The sequence below is a fragment of the Falco peregrinus genome, chromosome 1, assembly GCF_023634155.1.
Source record: "Falco peregrinus isolate bFalPer1 chromosome 1, bFalPer1.pri, whole genome shotgun sequence".
In the NCBI taxonomy this organism is placed as follows: Eukaryota; Metazoa; Chordata; class Aves; order Falconiformes; family Falconidae; genus Falco; species Falco peregrinus.
The window spans coordinates 9,162,772-9,187,844 of record NC_073721.1 but is presented as its reverse complement, the minus strand read 5'-3'; the positions used below and the strand labels follow the sequence as shown (position 1 = coordinate 9,187,844).

The 25,073-nt window shown below is 41.2% G+C and overlaps 1 protein-coding gene across 2 annotated transcripts; it reads right to left on the bottom strand.

Annotated features, from left to right (window-relative positions):
* Window positions 1-18,638: 18,638 nt before the first annotated feature.
* On the bottom strand, window positions 18,639-25,004 carry RPS24 (ribosomal protein S24). 2 transcript variants are annotated; one of them, XM_055818425.1, is made up of 7 exons: window positions 24,893-25,004; window positions 24,024-24,089; window positions 23,331-23,540; window positions 22,771-22,881; window positions 21,859-21,876; window positions 19,653-19,688; window positions 18,639-18,834 (listed from the first exon to the last, which is right to left on the bottom strand). In XM_055818425.1, the coding sequence occupies exons 1-5, from the start codon at window positions 24,893-24,895 to the stop codon at window positions 21,871-21,873; spliced, it is 396 nt and encodes a 131-aa protein (XP_055674400.1). In that variant the 5' UTR covers window positions 24,896-25,004; the 3' UTR covers window positions 18,639-18,834; window positions 19,653-19,688; window positions 21,859-21,870. The 2 variants fall into 2 exon arrangements, with proteins under 2 accessions (XP_055674400.1, XP_055674456.1); XM_055818481.1 differs by lacking the exon at window positions 21,859-21,876 and having other exon boundaries at window positions 24,893-24,985.
* Between the last annotated feature and the right edge of the window lie 69 nt (window positions 25,005-25,073).

The window sequence follows — 25,073 nt, the reverse complement described above, 5'->3', positions numbered from 1 at the left end:
TTTTCTTCAGATGCATAGTAACACGATTCACACACAGCCTGGCACAGCACACAGCTGGCAGCCGGGGACCAGTAAGCCCAGTAGCCATACCATGATTCCTGCCTCCTTTTCCCTGCCATGTAGCAGCCTGCACGGTCACAACCTGCTTTGAGATTCAAGTTGTCCAAGGGAGAGACAGTTCCCGAGGACCTGATGCCTGAGGGCTGGGAAGAAGGCTTTGAAAGGATGCACAGCCTTGGAGACAGGGCACAGCTCACCAAGGAGGAGAACTTGTATTCTCCTCCCAGTTGACGTGGAATTACCTGCAGAAAGCCTTTTATTTTTTTTTGTGTGTTTTTTTTTTTTTCTCTTAACACTCATATTTCTGCTCCGCATCGATTGACAAACACAAGAATTAGAACTAGGAGGCTGGACAGGGATAATTCACATGTCATCTAGATAAAGGCAATTCAGCAGGTTTTGGCCTTTCGGTATCATCCCTGTCAGAGGGTATATGATAGATAAATCCAATAATGTGAGATAACAACAGGGATGCTGGCTTTCCAACCCATGGCCAGCAGCAGCAGTGAAAAAAACAGGGCTGAACACCTCGTTTTAGCGTTTTTTAAGCGAGAAATTCTTACTGCAACCCTTCATCCTGAAACCTCAGTGCTCCCAAGATACAAGTTTCTACAGCATATTTATTTATTCATTTGCTTGTCATGCCTGGGTTTTTTCCGGAGAAACCCCTGAAAATAATTTATCTTTCCAGGCTCCCTTGACACTTGTGTTGTTTTTTTCCCCAGCTTTATTTACTTAATTTTTTTTAAACACATGTGAATTCTAGGGGGTTTACCATAGAAAGCTCGCAGTTAATAACCCGGGAGGAAGGCAGAGGCTGATGAAAAGAAGCTCATCTTCAAGCAGAGAGGAAAGGATCTGAACTAAAGCATCGGATCAGGCACGAGCTTTTGCTGTGGCCCTTCATGAGCCACAATCTCTTTCTGCCCCTGCTCCCTATCTGCAAGATCATTAGCTGAATAAATGATAGTTAAAAACCCATTAACAAAAGTCAGATTGGCTAGGCTTGATCAATTAGGTATTCCAAGTGTAAAAGACCCTAACTCACAAGCCTTAAGGAGGAAGCTCCTTCTGCCAACGATATCAAGTCATTTCTGCTCGCTGCCTCCCCTTCCCAACGCCTTCTCCATCGCTTCTTTAACCGGCGAGGCAAAGCGAACAGGTTACACCTTCCGATAGCCACAGCAAGGGGTGTCTTTTTGTTTTCCATTTCAGTTAATTTACTCGGCTTTTTCTTTCCTGATTTCAAACCCTGAGCAGGGAAGGAGAAGCAAGATGGATCCTGCTAGACAAAGACGGCTGGATTTCGTATTGCTGATGTGGTTCTTTTTCCCAGGGTTCATACCAAGGCTGCGGTGGTACTGCTGGCTGTAACCGTTCGAGCTCAACAGCCCAGTGGGACCAATTACTGCATTTACAGTAAAACATGCAAGGAAATGTATCTCCCTATCTCCATATAGCCAAGTTTACTGAAGGATAACCTACTACATTACACAGATTAATACTCCAGTGAGTAAATTAATCCTTAGAATTTCACTCACTACTTGTGGCTTATAAATTTTAATTGGCTCTAAACTGCCACATGAATTTGTGTGAATGTATATTGATGAAGTAGAAGGAATCAGAAATTACTCTATTAACACTCAGAGCTCGGAGATAAGATAACAGGATATGTTGGGACCAATTGATAAACATATATTATGTAACACCATATATAAATGTTTGCAAAGCTGGATTCAAACTTGTTTTAGAGGTGCACCATCCTAGCTTACGCATAACTCCACTGAGAAGCAAAGCAGCAGCAGATGAGAATGAAATGCGCTTTCAGAAAGTGAAATATTCCCATTTTGCAAAAAGCCAGATCTGAAGCTGAAGGGTAAGCAGTGCTTGTGCTATTTTTGATTGTACTGTTATCGATCACAGTCAATCAATACTACCAGTACAGCAATTTGAACTGCTTTCTGATATGCTGACACCCTCATACACCATACAAGTGGTTATTTCCATGACAATGAAATATGGTACCAGACTTCCAAAGATATTAGAAGTGCTTAACAATATAGACTGACATCTCCAAGAAACCATACATTTTCAGAAAGTTTTGTCACCAAGAAAACAACCAAAAAAACCCCAAAAACCAAACACCACACTTTCCCTCTGATATGTAATTGTTTACAAAGATTCCGTCCACTGGTTGAACCTTCCAACAGTGAATCAAGATAGAATTGGTTCACTGAAATGCTACAAGCACAGTCTAAAATATATTTTTTTTTTAAAATCCACTTCCATAATATGGTTTGTTAATCCTGAAACATAATGATGAACATTTGAACATCAGTAACAGTAAGTGATCTACTACTGCCCATGAGAGCAGAGCCATCCACCGCTCGTTATCCATCTTTGTGAAATACGGCAGCAGTTAGCAGGTAAAGAATCAGAGAACTAGCTTACTTTAAAATAATTAATGTCAAGGCTTCTCGAACCCAGTAACATGAAAGGCCAAGTCCATCTCCTTTATCCTGTCGAAATGTAAATAACTTCCTGAAAGTCAGGAAGCAAAATTGCTACCCAAGGATCTCCTCCCATTCTCTCACTGCAGTTATGCATGTTTTTCAGTTAACACACACGGCATGCAAAAATAATTCTGACACCACACCAATCAATTTCATATACTATGAATGTAAATAATTAATGAAAAAAAATCAGCCTCCCACTATTTCATATTTATTTCCACATCTACCCAAAGTTTCCACAAACATTTCTAAGAAGCTTCACAAATCACTTTGACTTCCAGTAGTTAGTTATTGCGGATGTCCCATTCAGCATCATTAGCAGCACTATGCAAAATAAAAGGGTCCTAAGGCTAAAATAGCCCACTGTGTCTTTTTCATCTTAAGAGTGGATCACTGAATTGCCCCAGTATTTCAAGGGGAAAATATCTTGCCCGTCTCACACTCAGATTGCCTTTTGGACTACACTTTCAAGCTCTGTGAACAAGCTTCTGTATTTGCTATAGCTCCTCGCCGTAACTTCAACCCCTGTGACAACAATATTACATTTGAGACATGATCCAATGCCCGTCTTCGGAAGCCTTTGATATCTGTTATTTGAATAAACTGGGGCTAGGAAGCAGCATAAGTTTCCTTTGAATCAAACTCCTTACAACCAGAAGTACAGATACATTGTAGTAAACCTTGAAATTCACAATACTCCTCGTAACACTATGGAACACAATTAAAAAAGGGGTGCAATGAGTAACTTCACAGTCAAATAAGTACTACGCTATATAACCCCATATGTCTTCATCTTGTGTCCTACAGCTGTGCAATGGTGTCACCAAGTTAAAGCACAACTTACCAGAAACAAAGCTATACAGTCTCCAAATTGTGGGCTATGCCATAAGGAATAAACAGAGACTGACTAAATAGCAAGAGATTTTGCTCGTGTACTCCAGATTTAGTTTCTAGGCTAGCTGGAAATACCAATTGAACTGGAGAACACTTTCATGCAAAGCCACCTTTTAGGTCCAAACCTAAGGGGCTAAAGTAAGTGGAAGTAATTACAAAGAGACCCTACTTCAAGGATACCTCTTTCTAACGTATTTTCTTTATGCATTCGACAGCATGCTCTTTTTACTTCCCTATATTCTCTTTTGTTTGTTTTTGACACAGCAAAGGATGACTTCAAATTTAGAGACAAGTCAAGCCACTTTTTTTTTAAACTTAAGAAGACAGTCAGGTACTATTACACTCACACATTTAACTTTTTCTTTTAGGCATTTCCAATCACTGAATAAAAGTAGCAAAGCTCCAGCAGTCTTAAACAGAGATCCCAGAGTTTTTCCTACCTTTATCTGAGTTCAAGACTTCTTAAGGCTGCTCTCCTTGAATTTCGGGTTAAGCTGATGATCCCCAGAGCGTTCAGAGACATCTCAGTTAAACAGTTGCTCTTCCACCTTCTTATCCAGAGAAAATGAGCCTGTGAAAGTTCAGCCATCCTCTCCTGATCCTCCTTTCCCTAGGCTTTCAGATTCTAGGCAGCTATCGGGGCAGAAAGCGCAGGTCCCAAGGCTGACAGTAGCAAAAGCCCCCTGCCTCACCTGGCTCTGATAAAAAGCAGCTGTGTTAGACCCCTGCCCTGCTGCCCTGCTGCACAGACAGCGAGCATCAGCTGGCCCGGTAGGGACCAGTACCTGCAGCTGGACTGGGGCACAACCCATCAACCTGTACGGCAGTTCAGCCTGTTGGGGGTCCTTTGATAAAGTACCTATCTTTTTTTCATAGAACAAAGAGAGAGGTGTTGTTTTTTGGGTTTGTTTTTTTTTTAAAAAAAGGTGTGATTGTATTTATTGTTCTACTTTTTAAGAAACAGCCCAAGTAATTTCAGTTCTATGTAATATTCTGTTCTAATTTTTTCTATTCATAGTGTATCTGTATGCTTTGGATGAGCTCTCCTAGGTAAAATCTCAGCACTTTCAAGTAGCTTAATCAATAACATAACTAACACCTGTTATTCGTTTGTTCTTTTATTCCCCTTGGAGTCAGAAGAGCGGATTATGGACCATTTTATCATCCTTGGTATATATTCCGCTGTATTGTCCATTTCTGTTGCTGCATGCTACATGTCAGCTGGAAATCAAAACCTAGCCCTTTATTTTATTTTCTCTCTCAGGTGCTATCCTATCCATCCAGATTGTCTTACACAGAAGGGACTCAAAGTTCTTTGGATGGGAGTTTAGTGAGGCAGGGCAGAAGTATCACCTTTTCTAGGATGCTTTATTACTTTTACAATCTTTAGGACAACAGATACAGAAATTAGCCCGTTCTTTCTCTTCCAAAAAGTGCTGGGCCGAAATACCAAAGAAATAAACTACAAAGTCCTTCACAACAGTCTTGGCCAGACATATTGCACCGTTAGACCTAGCACAATGCATCTAGGCCAATAAACTAATTAGATAGTAAATATTAGAAGACCTACTCATTCATTAGACTAATTGAACTAATGCTGCCCAGACATTCAAATATGAGGAATGAAAGCTATGTGCAAACAAAACAGCTGTAATGACTTTCTGATAAATACTTTCAGGCTGAATAAGGCTAGGGGATATTACTCAAGGGTAGCAGAAAGATTTCCTTTGCACAGCAGCAATAATCTATATATCCACAGAGAATTTCAATACATAATTGAGATCTGCAGCATACTGTGTGCGCTGCAGATGTAGAGGTAATGTTGCAGCTAAGTTTCTGTTACAAACGGACATCCCTGAATTCACGTCTGGTCTTCAGGAAGACATTTTGTACTAAATATTTGGAGAAATGGACAAAAGATGCTTGAACTAAAGGGTTGACAAGAATGAGAGAAAGCAGCAGTCATCAGAACTCAGTCTAATTTACCCGCTACTTTATCAACAAAATAAAATCCAAAGAATAGAGAAAATTGAGCTTCTAGGTCTTCTGTACCTAGATTAGTGTTTAAAAGTTGAGATTTTTAGAATCATCATAGAATGGTTTGGGTTGAAGCAGCCTTGAAGATCATCTAGTTCCAACTGTATGGATGTGCATAGTACCATACAACGAGCACACAAATCACAGCAAGGTGCCAGAAGCATCAAGGTCCACAAATGTTTTTTCCCATATTGCGTCCTTGTTTAATAAAGCAAGGTGGGAGATGACTACAGCTACCTGGACCGGGTGCGTGTACTTCTCAAGTGCAGGCATGTGAGGAGCACACACCTTCCCATTTAGTTGCTTCCACAGATTCCTGCCAGTGACATTCCTTTTCTTCACTACTTCCTACATGGCATGAACTGGAGCGATAGCCTGACAAAAGTCTTCATGAAGAGTGAAAAAAGCTAGGAGGAGGGAATATTATGTATAGAAATGAGAAAAAATAAAGAAGAGTACCAAAAATAAGAGAGGAAGGGGAGAGGAAAGCCTAAGGACAGTGCAGTGATGGGTATATATTCTGGAGCCAGTCTGGGGAGAGAAAGGTTCTCCAAAATTAAAATGCTTTGTTTCACTGCCCCTCTCTAACCTAATCAAAGGAATGCCGTTTCCAAATTTACAGCGGCTTGCTGGTACCCCAGCCCTGCATCTGGAGATGACGTGACTGCCATGTTAAGATTGCGTTCAGCTCCCCCAGATTAATATTAAGAACCCACGTTCTGCCTGGAATAACTCAAATGGAATCCATATATCACAGTGCTCCTTCCTTTGGATAGTTAGAGAAAACAGTATTTATATCAATGTCTTCAAACCTCTCAATGACTATTAACAACTCTGGGCTGAAAGGAGAAAATTCTGAGAATTATTTTCAAGGCGACTGTCCCGAAGCTGTGGCTTTCTTAGGGTGCTGGATGCTTGTACTCCTCCACATGCATCCAAGTGATAGAAATCCCATCACTTACCCTTATCTACAAGATATCCTCTAATTTGATATGAAAGTGTAAAAATGTTTTGAGAAATAGATCTCGGCAGAATTTACTGCAGATGCCCTACGAGCCTCTTCCAGTAGAATCATTTATCAAATATGTGAGAACATGTCAGAGTGAGGATTTCTGAGCCTTGTCCTAAATTGCATTTTATATATGGATTAATGAATGAAGTAATAAATCAAGAAAGACTGCTGTGCTCCGATTACTCTCAGTTCCTCATATACAACTTCTTCTAATGTCCTACCTGCAAGGCAGTGGGGGAAAGCAAGGGGGAGGGATAACACAGAAAAAGACAGGACCGGAGAGAATCAGGTTTTCTCTTTGTAGTGGTTCTACCTAGTGCTGCTTACCCTTTTTCGATTGTATTTGCACAGTGTTGTCTAAAAGCTGGGTGGAAAACAGAATTATTCCATCTCTAAACACACCTGTGTGAGCTCTGGGAATGGATTTCTTCATACGTAGCATAATTACTGCCTGTCTTCTAGAAAAAAAATACAGGTTTTACAGCATATTGCTTCTTTGTTTATAGTAAAGTGTGGAAATACATCCTACAAACTTAAGCATTATAATATATCTTATTCCCCCAAAGCAGTCAACCGCAGCCTTACTACTAATGTCAGTAATTAAACACAGTCCTAAAAGTCTCCGTTATCACAGAAAACAGCATTGCTTCAACTGTCCAGCCAAGCGAAGCTAATCTGTTAAAAGATGAACTGAAACCAGGTGAGAACATCTACATGAAAGGGTTATGCCTTTTAACCAATTTATCAATTATTTTTTTTAATGATGTGAATTTGCCCTATGTACAAATGCAAAATGTCCTGGAAAGGCATTAACTTCAACAGCCCCCACCCGGGCAGCTCCGGGCAGGCAGTACGCAAGCAGAGTCCGAGAGTCTTTTCTAAGACTTTAATAAAGCAAATCTTCCTTCTGTAGCTTGTGGAATCTGTCTAGATTTATTTTCTTTCAGGAATTCTAATGTGTTTGGGAAGGAGTGTAAATGAGGTAGAGACGTTTCTGGCTCCCAACAGCGGAGGGCTATATGACTTGTAATCACAAGTGCTCTGACAATGTTTGCTATGCTGTTGCTAGAAAATCCCCCTTGCCCATCCTGAAGCTTTTATTTTCTCCTTATCCCTCATTTGCATTCTCTCTTTCATCCAAGCAACAACACAAGTTCAGCATTTCGACAGGTTGTCACCAGTATCATTCCTATCCGGAGGGCTAGATCCATGATGTACAATTGTTCTCCACGGCCTCTTTCATCTTTCCTACAGAGCGTAAAGGCGGATGCAAAAAAATTTCACTGTTTTAACATGCACATGACTGTAGAAAGGGGTGATAACACGTTTTAGCATTCAAAAGGGTGGGTGCCAGATTAATATGACAAACCTGGAAGAAGCTGGATAGATAGCCAGGAAGAGATGACATACGGTGCAGGAGAATGGGTTTTAAATTGGTGCTGAAACAAGCCACATTAGCACCGATGTCATGAATTCATAGATTGTTTGCATACCGCAGCAAGTGTTTGTTTTCTCCTTAGGGACGGTTTGTGTTTGTTATAGCTGACAAGAAGAAAGGTGAGGAAGAAAGAGCTAGTGTGTTTTAAAGCATGATAGTAAAAAAAAAATAAAATAAAAAAATAGCCTTTTATATTTTCCTGGTGTTTGGAGAATAGTTTGCTCTCTGCAACTTAAACAGATTGTAACTGAGGAAGGGTGGGATTCCTTGAAATAGAGGGATGTAGGGAAACAAAATGGGAACGGGGGGGGGGGCTAAATTCTGAATGCTGAGCTGGCCAGGATGCTGTCTGATAGAGGGCTCTAGAAACTTGAAGTCAGACACTGGTGACCTGAGAAGCTATTTGCTAGTGATTTCAAGTCACCAATACTTTACTCATCCTGTCGACATAAAACTGCTCAGACTGTATTCATCCTACAGCTGAAAAGAGCAGATCATCCGCAAATTCAGCACATACACTCACTCGCAGTGCAGTTTGACTCTGAAAAAATCCCAACATTTCAGGGGTTCTTCTGTTCCCCCTGTGCACACGGAGGGTTTAGAACGTGGTAGCTGATGGCAACCCCCAAACAGTCCCACTGCTGACGAACAAGGGGCAGTTTGTCTCCCTTTGTGTGCTGGGTTGGCTCCGTAGAAATAATAAATGCTAAAATCAGAAAGAATTGTTTCACTACAGTGAGCAGATGTACTCACTGCATCTATACATAGGATTGCATAAGAAATAAGTTTCACACGGAGCTATGTTTTAAAAATAAAATAATTATCCTACTAAGTCTTTCTCCATCGTATCAGGTTTGTTAAAGAAAAACTGTTTTCCTATGTATTGCAGGTTTTCAGAGCTCAGGATTGGGATGCAAAATAAACTCAGCATTTCAGGGTAGGACCGGCTCTCACCGCTTAGCGCAGCAGCCAGGACAGCATCATTTTCTGCTGAAGTACAAGAAATTAAAGTGTGGTGCAGCCCAGAAGTTCACGTTGCAGACAGGTGATGGTATTAACTTCATTTTTTTTTTTTAATCTAGGTAGAGATTTCTTTTCCTAATTGGAGATCCCTAACAAATACTCTCACAGAGACAGATAAATGGTGGATTTTCATGCCTACAGACATGCCCAGAACAGGTTAATAACTATCTGCAGGTGACACCTCGCTAGGCAGGCAATTTCTTGTTCTGTTCCTGCACTAATGGATGCCTAATACCCAGCTCAGTAGACACAGTGGAATTAGGTAAGGGAAGCTCTGGCAAATAAAGAATTTTAAAAGAATTCAAGGGTTTGTACATTCATTTTTCTCATGTAATAGTCTTGGCCTTCATTTAAATTTACAGCATGAGGGAATGTTTTTAAGTATTTTATCCGTGTATCAATTATTCTCTGAAGAGGGCTTCACTGTATATCTGCAATATTGCACTTGTGCAGTAAAAACAAGCATCTGAAGAACCCTCATGAAAATACGTAAAAGCCAATTATTGTGATTTGTGTTTACATTCCAGCTGTCTTCTAATGAGATTTTTTTCCATGCCATTAAAAAATGAGGATAGCGCTGTCAATTTCTGGACTCAGACATAAAGTTTGCAAAAACATTTAAGTACGTATTTCAGGTTTTGGCTTGTCAAGAGATTCTCCTGAAAAGATAGGATTTTAAATGTATGTGGAAGTACCTTCCTGGATTAAAAACCTGATTTAATGGATGCAAGCAAACGTGCGGTGAGACTGAATTCACCCTCCTGCCCGCAGCCGTGGGCTCCTTCCCAACCCAAAGCAACCTCTCACGGGGCAGCCGCCGACCTTTGATGCCAAACGCCCGGCACATTTTGGGGAACGTGCTGCGTGGCCTAGACCATTCGATAGGGCAGTCAATAGGACACATCTGGCTTCCAGGGGATTTCTTCCAGCCAACTAATGTTTTCTACCTGACTTTGAGCTGAGGACAGATGATCAAAGGCAAAACCTTGTAAGTGGCGGTACCCAAATCCCAGCTTCTGTGGGGTGCCTCTAGCCAGCCTGTCCGCACCCAGGCGCTAGGATCTCCGAGCTGTCTGTAGCCCCACGCAGATGCAGATGCAAATGCCTCAAGAAGGCAGCCTGCTGAGGCATCCCAGCACCGGCATCTGGCCCACACATACTGGAAAAGCTGAATTAACTCCTATAGGAAATGGGGAGTGAATATGCCACTATAACATCCCCAAACTGCAGCTGCTGTAATAGCACAGCGAATGTTCCCATTTCTTAAAGGGCGTCATGCATATCAAACCTTTCTCAGTCTTAATTACAAAACAAAAAATAATATGATCCTCTTACTGTATGTCTTTATTTACCCTCTCATCTGCTCTGGCATTTTAATATCCAAGTTTTAGTTAGAAACAGATGCCTCAGCTTTAGCACCCTCTTGTAATGGCTTAATACTCTAGGTAAGATCGAAGACAGAGGAAAAAGATGCTGCACTGAGCACAACTTTTGAGCAAATGGGCTTGAATATTCATTAAACAACATTTAATTTAAACACCCAAACTCTAAAAGCAGCAACATATGGGCCTGTTTTATTTTACATAAACTGAATAGGAGGTTGTGCCATTAGTTTCTGCAGACATAATGTTCATTACAAATGAAGTATGTTTTCCTTTAGGGAATGCACCGCCGTTTCTGTAGCGTTGTCATTCCCTCAAAAGGTTCAGTATACTCGCCATATGAAGTACTCTTCTTGGCAATGTGCTTCAAAATGTAAACAAAATTCCCATAGATCTTCATCGACAAGGGGAACCTGGGGCAAATTAAATTCTTTAATGAGAAACAAACAAAGAAAAGGGCCCTCCCTTTTCAGTATTTTACCACTTTTAAGAGACTGTCTCAACTACATGTTTGTGATGTGGGTTTTCCCCTTACTCTGCGCTAGAACATTTTTGCATCAGTAACTGCGTGGTACGTGGTTCTACAGTCCTCTGCTGGCTGAAGGATCACTTTGCACAATCTCATTGAGACTAAGCTGTCTCCTTGTATGCGTCCTCACAGAAAAGCAAGACACTTGCTCTCAAAGTTTGCATCGTTTGAAAATGGCTAGATAAAAACATCTTGATTGCTTTGCAAGCTCCATAAAAAATATTTTACCTATGCTCCTGCACCTCACGTCCCAAGGCATCTATTTAAGTGGTAAAGCAAATAACAACAAAAAAAAAAGACTGAAGGTGTTAAGTCCTTGGGGAACTATGCTGAAAAACAAGAGAGCACCATTACCGCATCTGACATTGGAGGATATCTTCTCTCTGTAGTGTTGCTGTAGCTGTCACTGAACTTATTGACAAGGATTAATTGAAGAACAGACCTCAGAAGTGCCTTGTACACAGTGTTTACTTGATGGCTGTCTGCTTCTATTTCCATTTACCAATTCTAAGTGAGGCACTGAAAAAGCTTAGTTTGGGTTTTAGTTGGGTTTTGCATTGCTTTTTTTGATTGAGAAATGCTCCAGAAAGGATTGTGTATGTTTCTTTAGTAAAGAATGTAGAACTGAAGTGTGGCACATCAATATACCTGAGAAGGGTGGAAAGGGAGGGGATGCAAAGCAGAAACACAGAGATAAATCACTATGGATATATGCCTTGAGATATGTACCATTGTGAGGGCCGTACAGAGGCAGCGTCTCCCAAAAGTGAGTGGGAAGGACTGACCCAGGTTTCAGGAAGAAGCGTGGTCCATCTGCAACAGGCAGCTCAAATGAAGACAAGGTATTCTGTCAGCTAAGCAGAGACTTGTGGGTTAAACGAGCTTCAATCTTCTTCAAGGGGCCAGCAAAAGATGGAAGACTGAAGAACTACCTTCCCCCACCTCTTAAAATCAGTAGCTATCACACAAAGTACTTAAAAGTTGTTTATGTTCTGGAGTAATGAACTCTGCTAACAAACACAGGGACGTACATTCTGAATGAGCTGTAAAGCGGAGGGAACGTGCCCCTAGTCAAGCAGCATGGGCAACGCCAAGCTGAGAGACTGAAAGGGCACCAAATTCTGTTAGGCTGTCACTGCTGACAAAAGCACAAGTTAATCCCTACACAAGCCATGGGAAATTTATTTCCGAGACCCGGACATTTGATACACAGGAATTCCTCTTTATCAGAATTGGCTAGAATACTGCCAGCTAGCCACATCACCTCTGAAGAGAGCTTTCAGAAGGAAGAAAGTAATCTCATGAGCTTTCTGTACCCAGAAGAAAGAATTCCCTGCTCCAGGTAGGGGCACTGCATCAGGCTGACAGTACTGGTCAAAACAAACAGGGACTAATTGCTGGGTTGAAGTTTAAGGGCTGCACAGCGACTGACCCAAGGACTGCGCTGCAGAAACCCATGGGGCAGAGCCGAGCGAGCCAGGGCTTGGCTGCATCCCACGCTCCATGCCCATCACGCCTCTCACTGAGGCTGGTTGCACAAAGCCAGCCCCATCCCCGCTCTGCCGGGACGAAAGCTGGTTCCTGGTACCTGCTGGGCATTACCTTGACACTGAGGTTCATCTCCCAGCACAACATTTGCTTGTTTTCTGGCCTGGGGAGAAACCACGACTGCTGGAGGTGTTTTTATACTAAAGGGAGGTTCAAAGCTGCACCGGGAGCGGTTTAGATGGGATATTAGGAAGCATTTCTTTACCAAGAGGGTGGCCAAACTCTGGAACAGGCTTCCTAGAGAGGTAGTTCATGGCCAAAGCCTGGAGAACACAGTATCTTTAACTTGGTCAGCCTTGACTTGGTCAGGCAGCTGGACTCACCATCATAGGTCCCTCCCAACCAAAATATCATCTATTCATTTGTACATAAATACATTTGCACTTATGTTTTTAAACACTCAGGTACTTTAAGAAGTGTTTGTATTTTATCCTTCTGTGCTTTGCCTGTTAGGTGGGAATACTGGAACCTTCCAGCTCTGCAGGCATTTTTAAGGTTGCATGCCCGCATCCTGCTGGGGCTGTACCGGTCCTGCACTCACCGTCAGTGCCAGCACCAGTTCTCCTAATGCAGCTCTCCAGGGCTTGCTCTGTGCAGCACCGCGCCAGAGCTTCTGTTAGTCCTATGCTGAGACTGTCACCCAGGCCACATGCCATACCAATAAAGCACTGCCGGGAGCCAGAAGGACACTGTTCAAATAAAGGAAGTATTTTAAAGCAATTATTTACTACTGAAAGGGGATTTATGTTGGGGTTTTGTTGGTTTTTTTTTTTTCCAAAAGCACAAGTCAGTGTCACAAAGGGCCACTAGTAGACATTTATGCCTGTGAAGATTTTCACATTTAATAAAAACAAGAAAAAAATTTTACACATAATATACTATATTATACTTCACGCATATAAAAAGATGTTTACTTTTCAGCATTTGAGTCTGGACAGTTCGATTTCACCCTGTTTTTTCCTGGTTTATGCCTAAGTAACAGTGCTTCAGTGTTTAAATAAACACTATGGAGTTCAATGCCAGGCAAAATATACTCTCTAAGTCCTCAAAACCATAACAATTTAATATTTGTGTGTGAGTATGAAGCAATTTCTCCCAATCTTAGATCCATACATTAGTCTTTACTTTTATAAAGCTCCGAAGCAGGGCCTAAATCCACCTTTCTTCAACAATCAATTAAACACTTAAAACACGAATGCTCACAGCTTTTATGTTTTGTAACACCCCCCTATTTGCCCTCGAAAAAATAATAAAAAGGCTTCATTTCACTTCTGGTCTGCAGCAGGATCCATCAAACTATAAAGGAAACAGTGAAACTATACAAGAACTATGGACCAATCTTTTTAATCGGCTTTCCCCCCCCTTTTAACATACAGAATATGAAGCCACTTCCATTGTGATTTTTACATCAACTGTTAAAGCACAGAGAACATGGGAGAAGGGAAGTGTCAGCCCCAATTTTCTACTTACAGCCAAGACTGCACAGGAGATATAGATCTGAGGTCATCTGTCACAGAAAAGTTTTATTATCAGTGATTGAAACCTGTTATCAAATCAACACAAATGACTCCTGGCTTAACAAACAGGCTAGCAAAAATTGACAGAAAATGATAGCAGGGTAGCAGCTCCAGTACAATCAAATCAGATCATCATGAAAGGCAGCGAAGCATGTGTCTCCTAATGCAGGTCAGTTTGCAGTCTGGCCGGCTTCGTTGGACAAGAAGCTGTGTTTTAACCCAATGAGCCCAAGTGCAAACCAGTATCATTTACCCCAGCGAAGCACTGCACTCACACCAGTTTTGCTGCACGCAGAGTATCTACGGTGTTAAGAGAAGCCACAGATGCTCTGAATGCCCTTCTGCCTCAGCACACTACTTGACCTTATTTCGGATCTCCGGGTATGAACAGCAACAAGTGGGGAGGAAGATGGAGCTCTTTCATTAGTAGGACTGGCTGGCGGTGGCCAGCTCTTGGAAAAAAAAAATACAATTACCTTCTAGTGTACAGGATGGCTTTTTAGCCACTTCTGCAGCTGTTTCATTAGCCACAGCCTTTACAGACAGCAAAGACTAAAATTAAGAGGAAACTTACTGGATTCCAGATGAGGATAAAATTCTACAGGGGATATATTATCTTTAAGACATTAAACTAGAGTTAACAAATATGAGCAGCAAATAAGTTTCCATTTAATCCCTTTAAAGCAAAGGGGTCCAAAAGCACTGACATACTAGGATGTGCCTACTCCTGACATTGACCTATCAAAGCTTACATACACCTTTCATTTTCCATCTGAGCAGCATCGTAACAAATGCATTCATTGAAATAACTTGGTCTTATTGCTGCTGTGTTAGGAAGATGATTAACAGAAGAAACATTTGCCACCTATTTTGGAAAGTTCTCCTGCTCAGATGAAACTTCGCCAGCATTCAGAGCTAAAAAAAAAAAAAATCAATCAACAACTCTCACCTGGTCTCTTAATACCACCCAAACACCCATCCAAAAAAGGCTCAATAAATCACTTCACTCTAATGGAAGCACATGAGCAGGGCACAGTAACAACCACAACTTCAAACTTCCAGTACAAATCTAGTATCAACAGCTGCTACAGGACAATGTTCCATTGCCTCCATGTAAGAAACTAATGACATTAATTTTGTACAGGAACTGACCAGAGTAATAGAAGTTAATTTCTTCTGACTCTTGCCAATAGATTTGCTAGTGACCAACAGACTATTCCTTCAATGACACATTTTCTATGAATAGGAACCCCCAACATCCCCCTTTTATCCCTCTGCCTATTGGTACTGCAGCCTTCTCATAGCATACCATGCCTCACTTCAAGCCACTGACCCAATCAGCTTTGTTTCTTCCCCTTAACATTCCCTCTCAAGCCTGTTGCAAGCTCCTTCCTAGACGAAACCACCTCATTGCCCAGGTGATACCAAATTTTACCATCTTTCATCTCTATGACTATTTTTAGTTTGTTTTGGGTTTTTTTTTGGTTTGGTTTTTTTTTTTCCTCCCCCCTATGATGCCAAGACACTAAACTCTGCTCCTTCAAACAGACTCTGCTGCTGTGGTCAATCTTTCTTTGATCTGCTTTAGTTTTCCTCTTGCCTTCTAGACTGCAATCTCCTTCAGACAAACGCCACCACTGTCTGCTGTGCTTTAGATATCTCACTGATTGCAGAGGTGGAACCTCAGCAAGGAATGGACTACTTGATCCAGTTTCAATTAAGTCAAGCCCTGAGGCTCCTGCACAGCTTTTCAAGCACTTCACAGGAAGGCTTCATTACTTGCTAGACCAGCTATATAATTTCGAGTCCTTCCTACAAAAAAAGAAACCTAAAGATTTTCCATGCTAATTATAGCCCTTGTTGAAAAAAACGAAAACCACACAAGTCCAAGCCATTAAAAGTGGTGAAGTGTTAATGAAAGTCCTCCCATGTGTGTCAGTTTGAGATTACTCATCAATGGTTTCATTTAGAAGTTCCTTCTCCAAAAATTCTTCAGACTAATTTGGGCTCCTGACTGGTAACCACATAGATAAAAGTACTTGATATATTGAAATACAAGGGCCAGGCCAAAGTCTAAAAGCAGGCAACAGTGACAGAAACCGCTACCTATAGATGATGGGATGTGTCAAGACCAGCAGGAAATAAAAGGGTACCTTCAGCACACAGTAGGGAAAGTAGTGACAATTCCTGTTCATCAATGCTTTCCACTTAATTGTTTTACCTCCCACAGGAAAGGGGATTAACCTAGTGTTCACAGCATGACATGTGCATTAAACTTCTGAATTACAGAACACCTGCCACACGTCGCTTGGACTGCGGCAGATGAAGACAAAACATTGGCAGAACGAGGACTCACATGAAGAGCTGCTCCTGTCTCCAGACTGTTGAAGCACCAAGATTTCACGTGACAGCTATTCAGTTGCTTGCCATTTTCCACGTGGAACGAGAGGAGAATAGGACAGCCACGTCAATGCTGGCTAGTGGCAACACTCAAATGGGGCAATCCTATTTGATCAGTTAATTCTGGATCACTTCAACGTCATTTTGTCCCCTTCCCTATTTTTGGTGTTTAACGCCTCATATTGCAAGACAAGAGTACAGCTTACAGACATGGGGTTATAACCTAACCATGCAACAAGGAGAGTTGATTGTTCCAGGGAGTCACCAGGATTTTTTTGCTGTGTATCTTAAACCAAAATGGGGCATCAAACCCAAAATTACAGCACCAAATAAGACAGCTTATTTCAATCCATCTGCTTCAAAAAATTACCGTACCTCATAAATGACCCTGTAATTAATAGCATTTAAGACATGAGAAAATAGAAGAAGGGAACCTTCAGTACTCCAGAACTTGAAGAGCCAAGTTCTGCTTCAAGAGGTACATGCCCCCTGTAACAGCACTGTTATATCAAGTCAAAACATCAAGACTATGAAAGACAGATAACACCTTTATGCCCCCACTTACTTATAGACCCTTTCTTGATTGCTTAAAGCTAAGGTAAGGCGGCTTCTGAAAAGAGCAACTAGAATTCATGCCAGCACTCTGGAGCTTTAGAACAGTAAACATTTGGAAAACACTAACTGTATGGTCTTCATTGAAACAGATGGTTTTCCATTCAATTCAAAAAACCACCAGTGAAACAAGAATACCACTCAAAGCCTCAGATCCTCAACCCAACTATTTTTAATGCATATTTCAAAGGTGTTTGTCCCTTGCTAAAGAGGTAATTTGGCTTCCTTGCAGCCTATTTTGTGAAAAATTGCTATACAAGTCTCCCTTGTATTTCTATCACTGTGTTCACACCACCCCCTAGTGATTGTTCAATTACATTTAATAGCATGACTCTTCTCTCCTTTCATGTTGAACATTATATACAGAAAGGGCTTACTGCAAGCATTACCTTTAAAACAGGTTTACATTCTAACTCTTAAGCCTTGCATGTTTGCTCCGTATCCCTTACTACCTTTTCTGTTGTCAGAAATTGTACTGTCACCTACTGAAAACATACCTGCTATCTCAAGGAGTTCAGTGCACATCACCCAAACACAAAAATCGCACTTTTAATATCCCTCTAGCAAACTTCAGGATTTAACACACTTACAACCTTCGGTGAGAACATCAAGTAGGTACTTGTCTTTGAAGGTCTGTCTGCCAAGTAAAAAAGCCTTTTAATTTGCACAGGACTTCAGAATGAGAATTATTATTTTAGAAGCGATTACTGCGTTTCACTCACCCCCTTAGCCTAACATCACCAGTTCACCTACCTTTGTAAAAAAATGGGAATACCTATCCCTTCAGCAGGGGAGCTGCTTGCTATTCCCAGTTACTAACCCCAATAAAAGCAGAAACACACAGCGTGACGTACAGAAAATCTACTGTACAGCCAAGTGTGATGCTGCTGAACGCAAACAGCAAGCCCACCAGTTCAAGACTCACACAGAAGGTACTAAGAGAGGCATTAAGTGCTTTATTACTTACCAGATCTTGTAAGGAAGTCATCAGGACAACAGTATCCTCTTTTCCAACCACTTCAACAGTTCTTAACTATGCTGTTGCTGGTTTTCCCCCCTAGTCACTAAAATTACCCAAGTTACAACAAGCTGCCTCAGTACAAAGGTACTTGGGTAATACAGTCAGAGCCTCCATCAGCACAGCTGCTAGAACAGCCCCATCCATTTCAGTCCCATTTAAACTACAAAACTTCTGTTGTGCTCACCACTTGAAATACCTGCACTAGAAGCCCACATTTCTAGCACACCGTATACCTCTTCCAGCCACTAATCCAATCTTAAATAACTCCTTTAACACTACCAGATGAAAAATTAGGCATGCGCTGTATGGTTTGCAGTCTGGAGACAGAACCCAGAGCCTGTCCAGACCACTCAGGACCAAAAGACAAGTCATACCCGACTCCTTCATTAGCAGGTATCTTAACTGTAGAAGTATGTAGCTCTGAATACCCCTGTCCACATGCTTTGTTCACCCTTTGGCTATATTGTACTGGTCTACACAATACAGGCAAACAAGCACATCTTGAGATTACTTTCCAAACCACCATTTGAACACCAGGTGATGCAAGCACACTTACCTCCATTAACTAATGCTGCCTGCTTCCAAATTACTTCTACTACCACCTGCAGAAAGCTCCAATTCGCCTCAAAATAATACTCTGAACAAGAATTGCTTAATTATGTAAAGATTTTAATACAGTGCAAACAGTGCACCAATCTTGATTTTCTCAAAACTTTACAAAATGGTAGCTTTCGAATCAAAATCAAAGGGTAAACCAGCATTTTACTGACATAGTTTATTTGATGTTAAAGCCAGATGAGCAGCTTCTTTCCAGAGCAAGTCTGTATTTCTTCTTAGAATAACATAGTCTGTGAAGGAAAAAGATAGATCAGTGCCACTCTATTAAAACCATTTTTACAGTCATACCTTTACAGAGCCTGAAAACCTGATTCCCCAATAAGCCAGGTGAATCACACTGCCTTTCTTAGAACATAAGGTTCAAAACCTCATAGTACTGTCATGGGAACAAATGAGAGCCTAGATTAGTGTCTTCCTGCCTAACAGCTTGATGTGCTACAATTGCTCTGCCAGCTTTCCGTTTTAAGACATTATATTCAGTACATCAGCTCCCAGACAAACTGTTTAGTTGCTTTACACCGAGTCATTCAGACCATTTCTAACAAAACCAGAGAGGTCTATAACAGTTACAATGTAAAGAATATCAGGTTTGTTTTAAAGAAATTTAATGCAAATAAATATCTGTAAGAAAACAACAGAAATTTCTCCTCAAAAATAGAAATTGCACTACTTCAATCTATTTAAGGCAATAAAAACCACAGTGTACTAGCCTCTCATTAGTTTACAAAATGTAGGAAAATGTAAGCCTTGTTTATAATAAGGCTAAATAATCAACACTTTCTGCAACATTAGATCTAAGCTGCCTCATTTATTATTTCAGTCTTTATGCTAAACAGGTATTTCATGTAAGTGGAAGTCACATAAATTATCGACTCGGTAGTAACCACAATAGTGATTTGTAACTATTTCGGTCTTTCTTAGTCTTGAACTCTTGCACTGGGTTCTGTATCAGCACAGGTACCATGGTATTTACATAAATCAGCATTAGACCTGTATCATCGTAACGACTACTAGACGTCTACCCTTACAAAGCATTCTGAAGTCATACCTGTTATCCATTTTCCATCTGAAGTATGCTCATTTACTGGGGAAAAAAACAAACATTATTTAGTAAGAGAACAGCTACTGCTGTAGAAGATGAGTATTTAAGGCTTTCCACTGACACTCACAGTATGTCTATTTTTCGGATTACCACAGTGGAAAGCCATAAGAAACACTCAGAGTTTTTAGTAATGTAGAGGCTGAAGACTTCCATTATACATTCCCTCCAACACATAATGGGACTTAACAATAGCTGTTTAGAGGTTAAATAATACTCAGATTGCAACTGCATGTTAAATTATACCTACAGGCTACCTACAAAGGCTTAAAGTGCCTATCCATCCACACCTCTGTGTGATCAAGGGTTTGTTTTTAAAAAACAAAAACAACACAACACATTTCTGTTTGGAAGGCTCACATGTCAAAAGCTGTCACAACCACATTTGTGAGGTTAAAAGGTTGGGTGGGTGGGTGTATTTTTGCATTTCAGTAGCCTAGGGCATATGGGTCACTGCTCTAAATGCGAACACTAGGTTAGGGAGACCCACATCTGCTTGTTGCAAACTTTTATGTGACCTCAGCAAAGCAGATCTACAGAATATATTAAACACCACAAACTATTTTAAAATACTTCTCTTCAAAGTACACAAAGAACAGAATGGGAATTCTGAAAAAGGGAAAGGAAGCACTAAAGAAAACTTCTAACAGTCAAGACAGTAGCACAGTTGATATCAGACTTAAAAGTTCAAGAAAAACTAATCAAGTATGATTCACCATTTCAATAGTTTTCCCGCTATACTGTACATAGCTTTTACAACAACAGACTTGCCTGAAGACGTCTCAGAAGCAAGTGCCTACACATTTCTGAGAAACACTTTTCATAGCTTATATAGGTAGACTCCAGAACATATGCCAGAACTCCTGTTAAAAATTCCTCCATATGGCCGGGATAAAGGATGATGAACCATGCCACACCATTACGTTTAAACATGCATTTTTCAAGACAAAGCTTTCAGACGCAGTGTATTCCACAAGCTTTTTTCTGTGATGCAGCACAAAACTCTTAAGCAAGTTTTCCAGAAAGCAACTAAATTAAGTTGGTTTTAGTCAAAGTTTAATGCAAGGACACAAAGATTTAACAAAACTGGTAAACAATTAATATCTAACCCATGCATACTTATACATTAAAAGACCACGTAAGATGACATTAAAAAAACTCTAATCAGAAACGCAGTTCATCTACTACTGAGATTGCATGCCAGTTTGGTAAGCACTTGATACAGAAGTCACATCTGCTACATAATTATCACAGCACACGATCCTGATATTAAATTTCTACGTGGTTATATATGCTTCAAGAGTTTCTATGAACCAGACAACTTTAGTAATTCAAGTGACATTCATTTAGCCATTCCACATTAACACTCAACAACAGCTACCTCCAAGTGCCAAAGTCTTCAAGGGAAGAAGTTTATCCATTCTACTGTTAGCAGTGCAACCTGAATGGCTCCCCATGACACTGGCAAGGGGGGGGGTACATCAATGTTGCTACTATACCCAAATGCTTATTTGCGCTGTTACACTGTAAACAACTGTAGGATTTCATCATTTAGCAGGGCCTTGAAGCGGGAACGAAAAAGGCTCCAAAACTTATCGGGTAGATTAGTTCTCATCTGGTAAGTTTGCAGAATCTAATTTTACAGAGATTTCTAACTTCACTGTAACTTGTAGCTTAACTTGGAATATTAAAGCCAATATTTAAGTACAGTTTAACGCTGACAAATGTGTCATTTCCAACCATCGCCTCAAAAGCACTAAGCTGTGATGTGACTTAGTTTTCATAGATGCACAACTACTTTCACACAAAGATCAAGTTACACATGCAATTGCACTGTACTACTTTGAATGAGAACCTGGAGTGTTCTGAACCAATGCCTCAAATCAATGGCATCAAGTTACTTGGATTTCTTCTCACTGGAATTCCTTCTTGTTTCACTAGTTTCAAAAAGTCTTTGTTTGCCATTAGCCAAATTTTTTAATCCCAAGTCACACAGAATAAAATTCATTAAGTAGTTATCTGAACCCTTACAGGGCAGAAGCAAGTTGAAAGCAAAGGTGCACGTATGCAAGGCAGTACAGTGCTTCGATTAAAAGGATGGACACGTTTCAGTGATGTATAATTCAGTCACCACATCCATGCTTATTTTCAGTACCTGCTAGATACTTCATTTCTGATGGAGAATTCCAAGAAAGTAGAAAAAAGCAAAAGTGAAGATTACTAAAGTTCAAGATGTCAACACACTTCAGCAGCTACAGAGCTAAGCATCAAAACCCATCACCCTCCCCCCCCTTGCTACAACACTTGTAAAACCCCACTTAACTGCACAGCTTACTTGGCATTTTTCTGAGGACAAAAAGCTACGAAGGAAGATGATTGTCTCTACACCCGGGCTATTCCCCCGTTTCAGTGGGTTTTTTGTTGGTTTTGTTGGGGTTGTTGTTTTTTTTTTCATGATAGATGATGAACTATGCCTTCCCTCCAAGCTGCTTGTGTCAAGTTGCAGCCACAGCACAGGAAGCTCCCACCAGGGAAAACTGCCCATCTTGGGAATCAGTCACTTAAACACAGGATAAAGCAGGCATTCTACCTTACCTCTACTTACACGCTGTTCTGACTGGCTACACCACCACACATCCTTAACTAAACATACTCTATAATTAATTCCATTAATTATATCAGCTTGGGGGAGTAAGCATTAGATATTTAGGCAATCTGAGTAACAGGTGTTAAGATGATTTATTTTGCATATTGCAAGACCGAGTTATGCGATTAGAGCAATACTGTTAGATTTACTAAAGTTTAACCTCAGTTCCTAGTGGCACATAGGAAAGGATCACTTAAGCAGCATTGTTTGACATTACATCAGCTATGATTGCAGCAGCAAGGAGCAAACTAAGCTACTGAGCTGATAACAAGCTATAAAACACCACACAGATTACCTTCTGTTATCCAGTAGAACAGGTGAAAGAAATGGAAGAAAAACAATGTTATTCTGTTGAAGATTTTCTAATCAACATTTCAAAGGCAACATGCTCCCTCTAGTTCACAGATATTCTCATCCTACCTTCTTGCCAGCACCAACATTTGCCTTGGCTGTGCCCCTGACTTTCTTCATTCTGTTCTTACGCTCCTTTCGCTGCTTCCTGGAAGTCTTCTTCTTTTCATACAAGCCATGCTATTAAGAAACAGTTGCATTTAACATTGTTTCACTGATAACAGCTCTGAAATTAAGCTCTACTATTTCTGGACTCTTCCAATACTGTTTAAATTTCAAATGTTAGCTAAATAGTGACACAATTTAACTAAGGAACACAAAATCTAGGCACTGAAGTAGCATATGCATCAGCCCCATCCCTTAATGCTTCTTCAAGACCTTTAATAGCGGTTAATTATCTATTACTGATAAGTATCACTGGTAGTATGTTTTGCCTTCCCAGTTCCCCTGTAATATACAATAAAAAACTTAGCCTATTTTGTAAATGCAGAAGCTAAAATACTATTTTAAGACCTCTTACAGAACTCTTGAGTACAACAGCACTGTCACAAACTTTGGCTTTTAGACATGTAAGTCACAACACTTCCAATCCATCCTAATTGTTCTCAAGTTACTGAAAAACAACCTACCCTAGCAAGCCTGTGCTTTGGTTCATTTTTCTTTGCGTAGTCCAGGGAATCATAGATCATGCCAAAACCTGTTGTCTTGCCACCACCAAAGTGAGTTCTGAAGCCAAAGACGAAAATAACATCAGGGGTCGTCTTGTACATTTTCGCCAGCTTTTCCCTGATTTCTGTTTTGGGGACTGTGGCCTTCCCAGGATGAAGAACATCAATCACCTAAGAAGGAAATTTTTACAAGTTGAGTAAAAAGTCAGTATCCAGCGCAACAGCCAGGTGCTACAGTCCCACCATGAGCTTAACACATACGCTAACCTTCCTTGGCAGTAAAAAGTAGTATTGATTTGATACAAAATTCTAGGTTTCCCACTTGAGGTAATGATTTTGATTGGAAGAAACCTCTAAGGTAGAGTCCAACCATAAAGTCCCACCAAACCATGTCACTAAGTTCCAATGCTTAACCACTCTTCCTGTGAACAATTTTTTCCCAATATCTAATCTAAACCTCCCCTGGTGCAACTGCAAATGACAAACCAACTCTGTACTTCACCATCAAATTTTAACTTCAGCATACATCAACGCGTTTAAGCCTATAACAACAGGGTCTCTGGAGGTTTTACAGGCCCCTTAGAGCGCCTAAAAAAAACACCTGCAGCCCAAAACCAACAGACAAACTAAAAGCAATTTTCTGTATTGTTTTACCATCTGCTTGCGCTGAAGAAGCCTGTTTGTCATGAACTTCCTGGTTCTGATGGTCACTGTTTCGTTCTGCAAGAAAAGAAACAAAGTAACACAAAACAATAGCTACACATACAGTCCAGACTTAACAAGTGTATAAATAACACACTGTGCAGCAACAGTCAGAAGTCTCTCAAGTCCTGACAGGGAACTCGTAACAAGCGGGCTGGCCCTGGGTTCAGCAGCTCTAAAAAGAAGTACATATAGAGTACATGAAAACAGCTCTGAAGAGTATATTCAAAAAATAAAACTCATTCCCAGCTGCCAAATATCACAGCAACATCCACACTTACTCCTACCATTTGAATAGCTGAAGCAGCTTTTACTGAAACACACAGATTACAAGCCCAAGCAGCACAATCATACAACAGCAGTTTCTTCAGTGTTACATGGCCTATATGTTACCATATCCTTTGTGGGGATGTTTACTTTACAAAAGCCCTATATGTTACCGATTCCTTAAGACTTTCCAACAGGAAAAAACTTTGAAACCAGTACAGGGGCATGATCCACAGCGCCCATTACCACTTTAAGGGAACAAATACAGGGTAAAGCTACTACCAAAGCGCAGGTCTGCTCTTACCGAGCAACCGCAGTCAGCCCGCGGGGGCCAGGCCCCGGCCCGCAACCCGGCCCCGCTCGCTGCCAACCGGCCCCGACCAGCCGCAAGCAGGCCGGCCGCGGGAGCCCCGGCTGGCAACGGGATGCCAAGCCCGCCCTCAGGTCCCGCCAGGGGCTGACCGACGGACCGGCTAGGAGCCGGCCGGGGGCAGGATGGCGGCGGCGGGGGGCGGATAGAGAACGGATTGCCGCTGCCCAGCGCCGGCACTCACCATCGCGGCGACGGCCTTCTTGCCAGCGAGCGAGGAAAGGAAGTGCCGCGCGCCCGCAGCCAATCATAAGGCGGTGCCGGGGTCCTTCGTGCGGGGGGCGGGGCCACGCTCCGGGGTGTCCGCTCCAGAGCCGGACACGGAAGGAGGCGGCGGAGGCGGCGGTCTATATGTGCCTGATAGG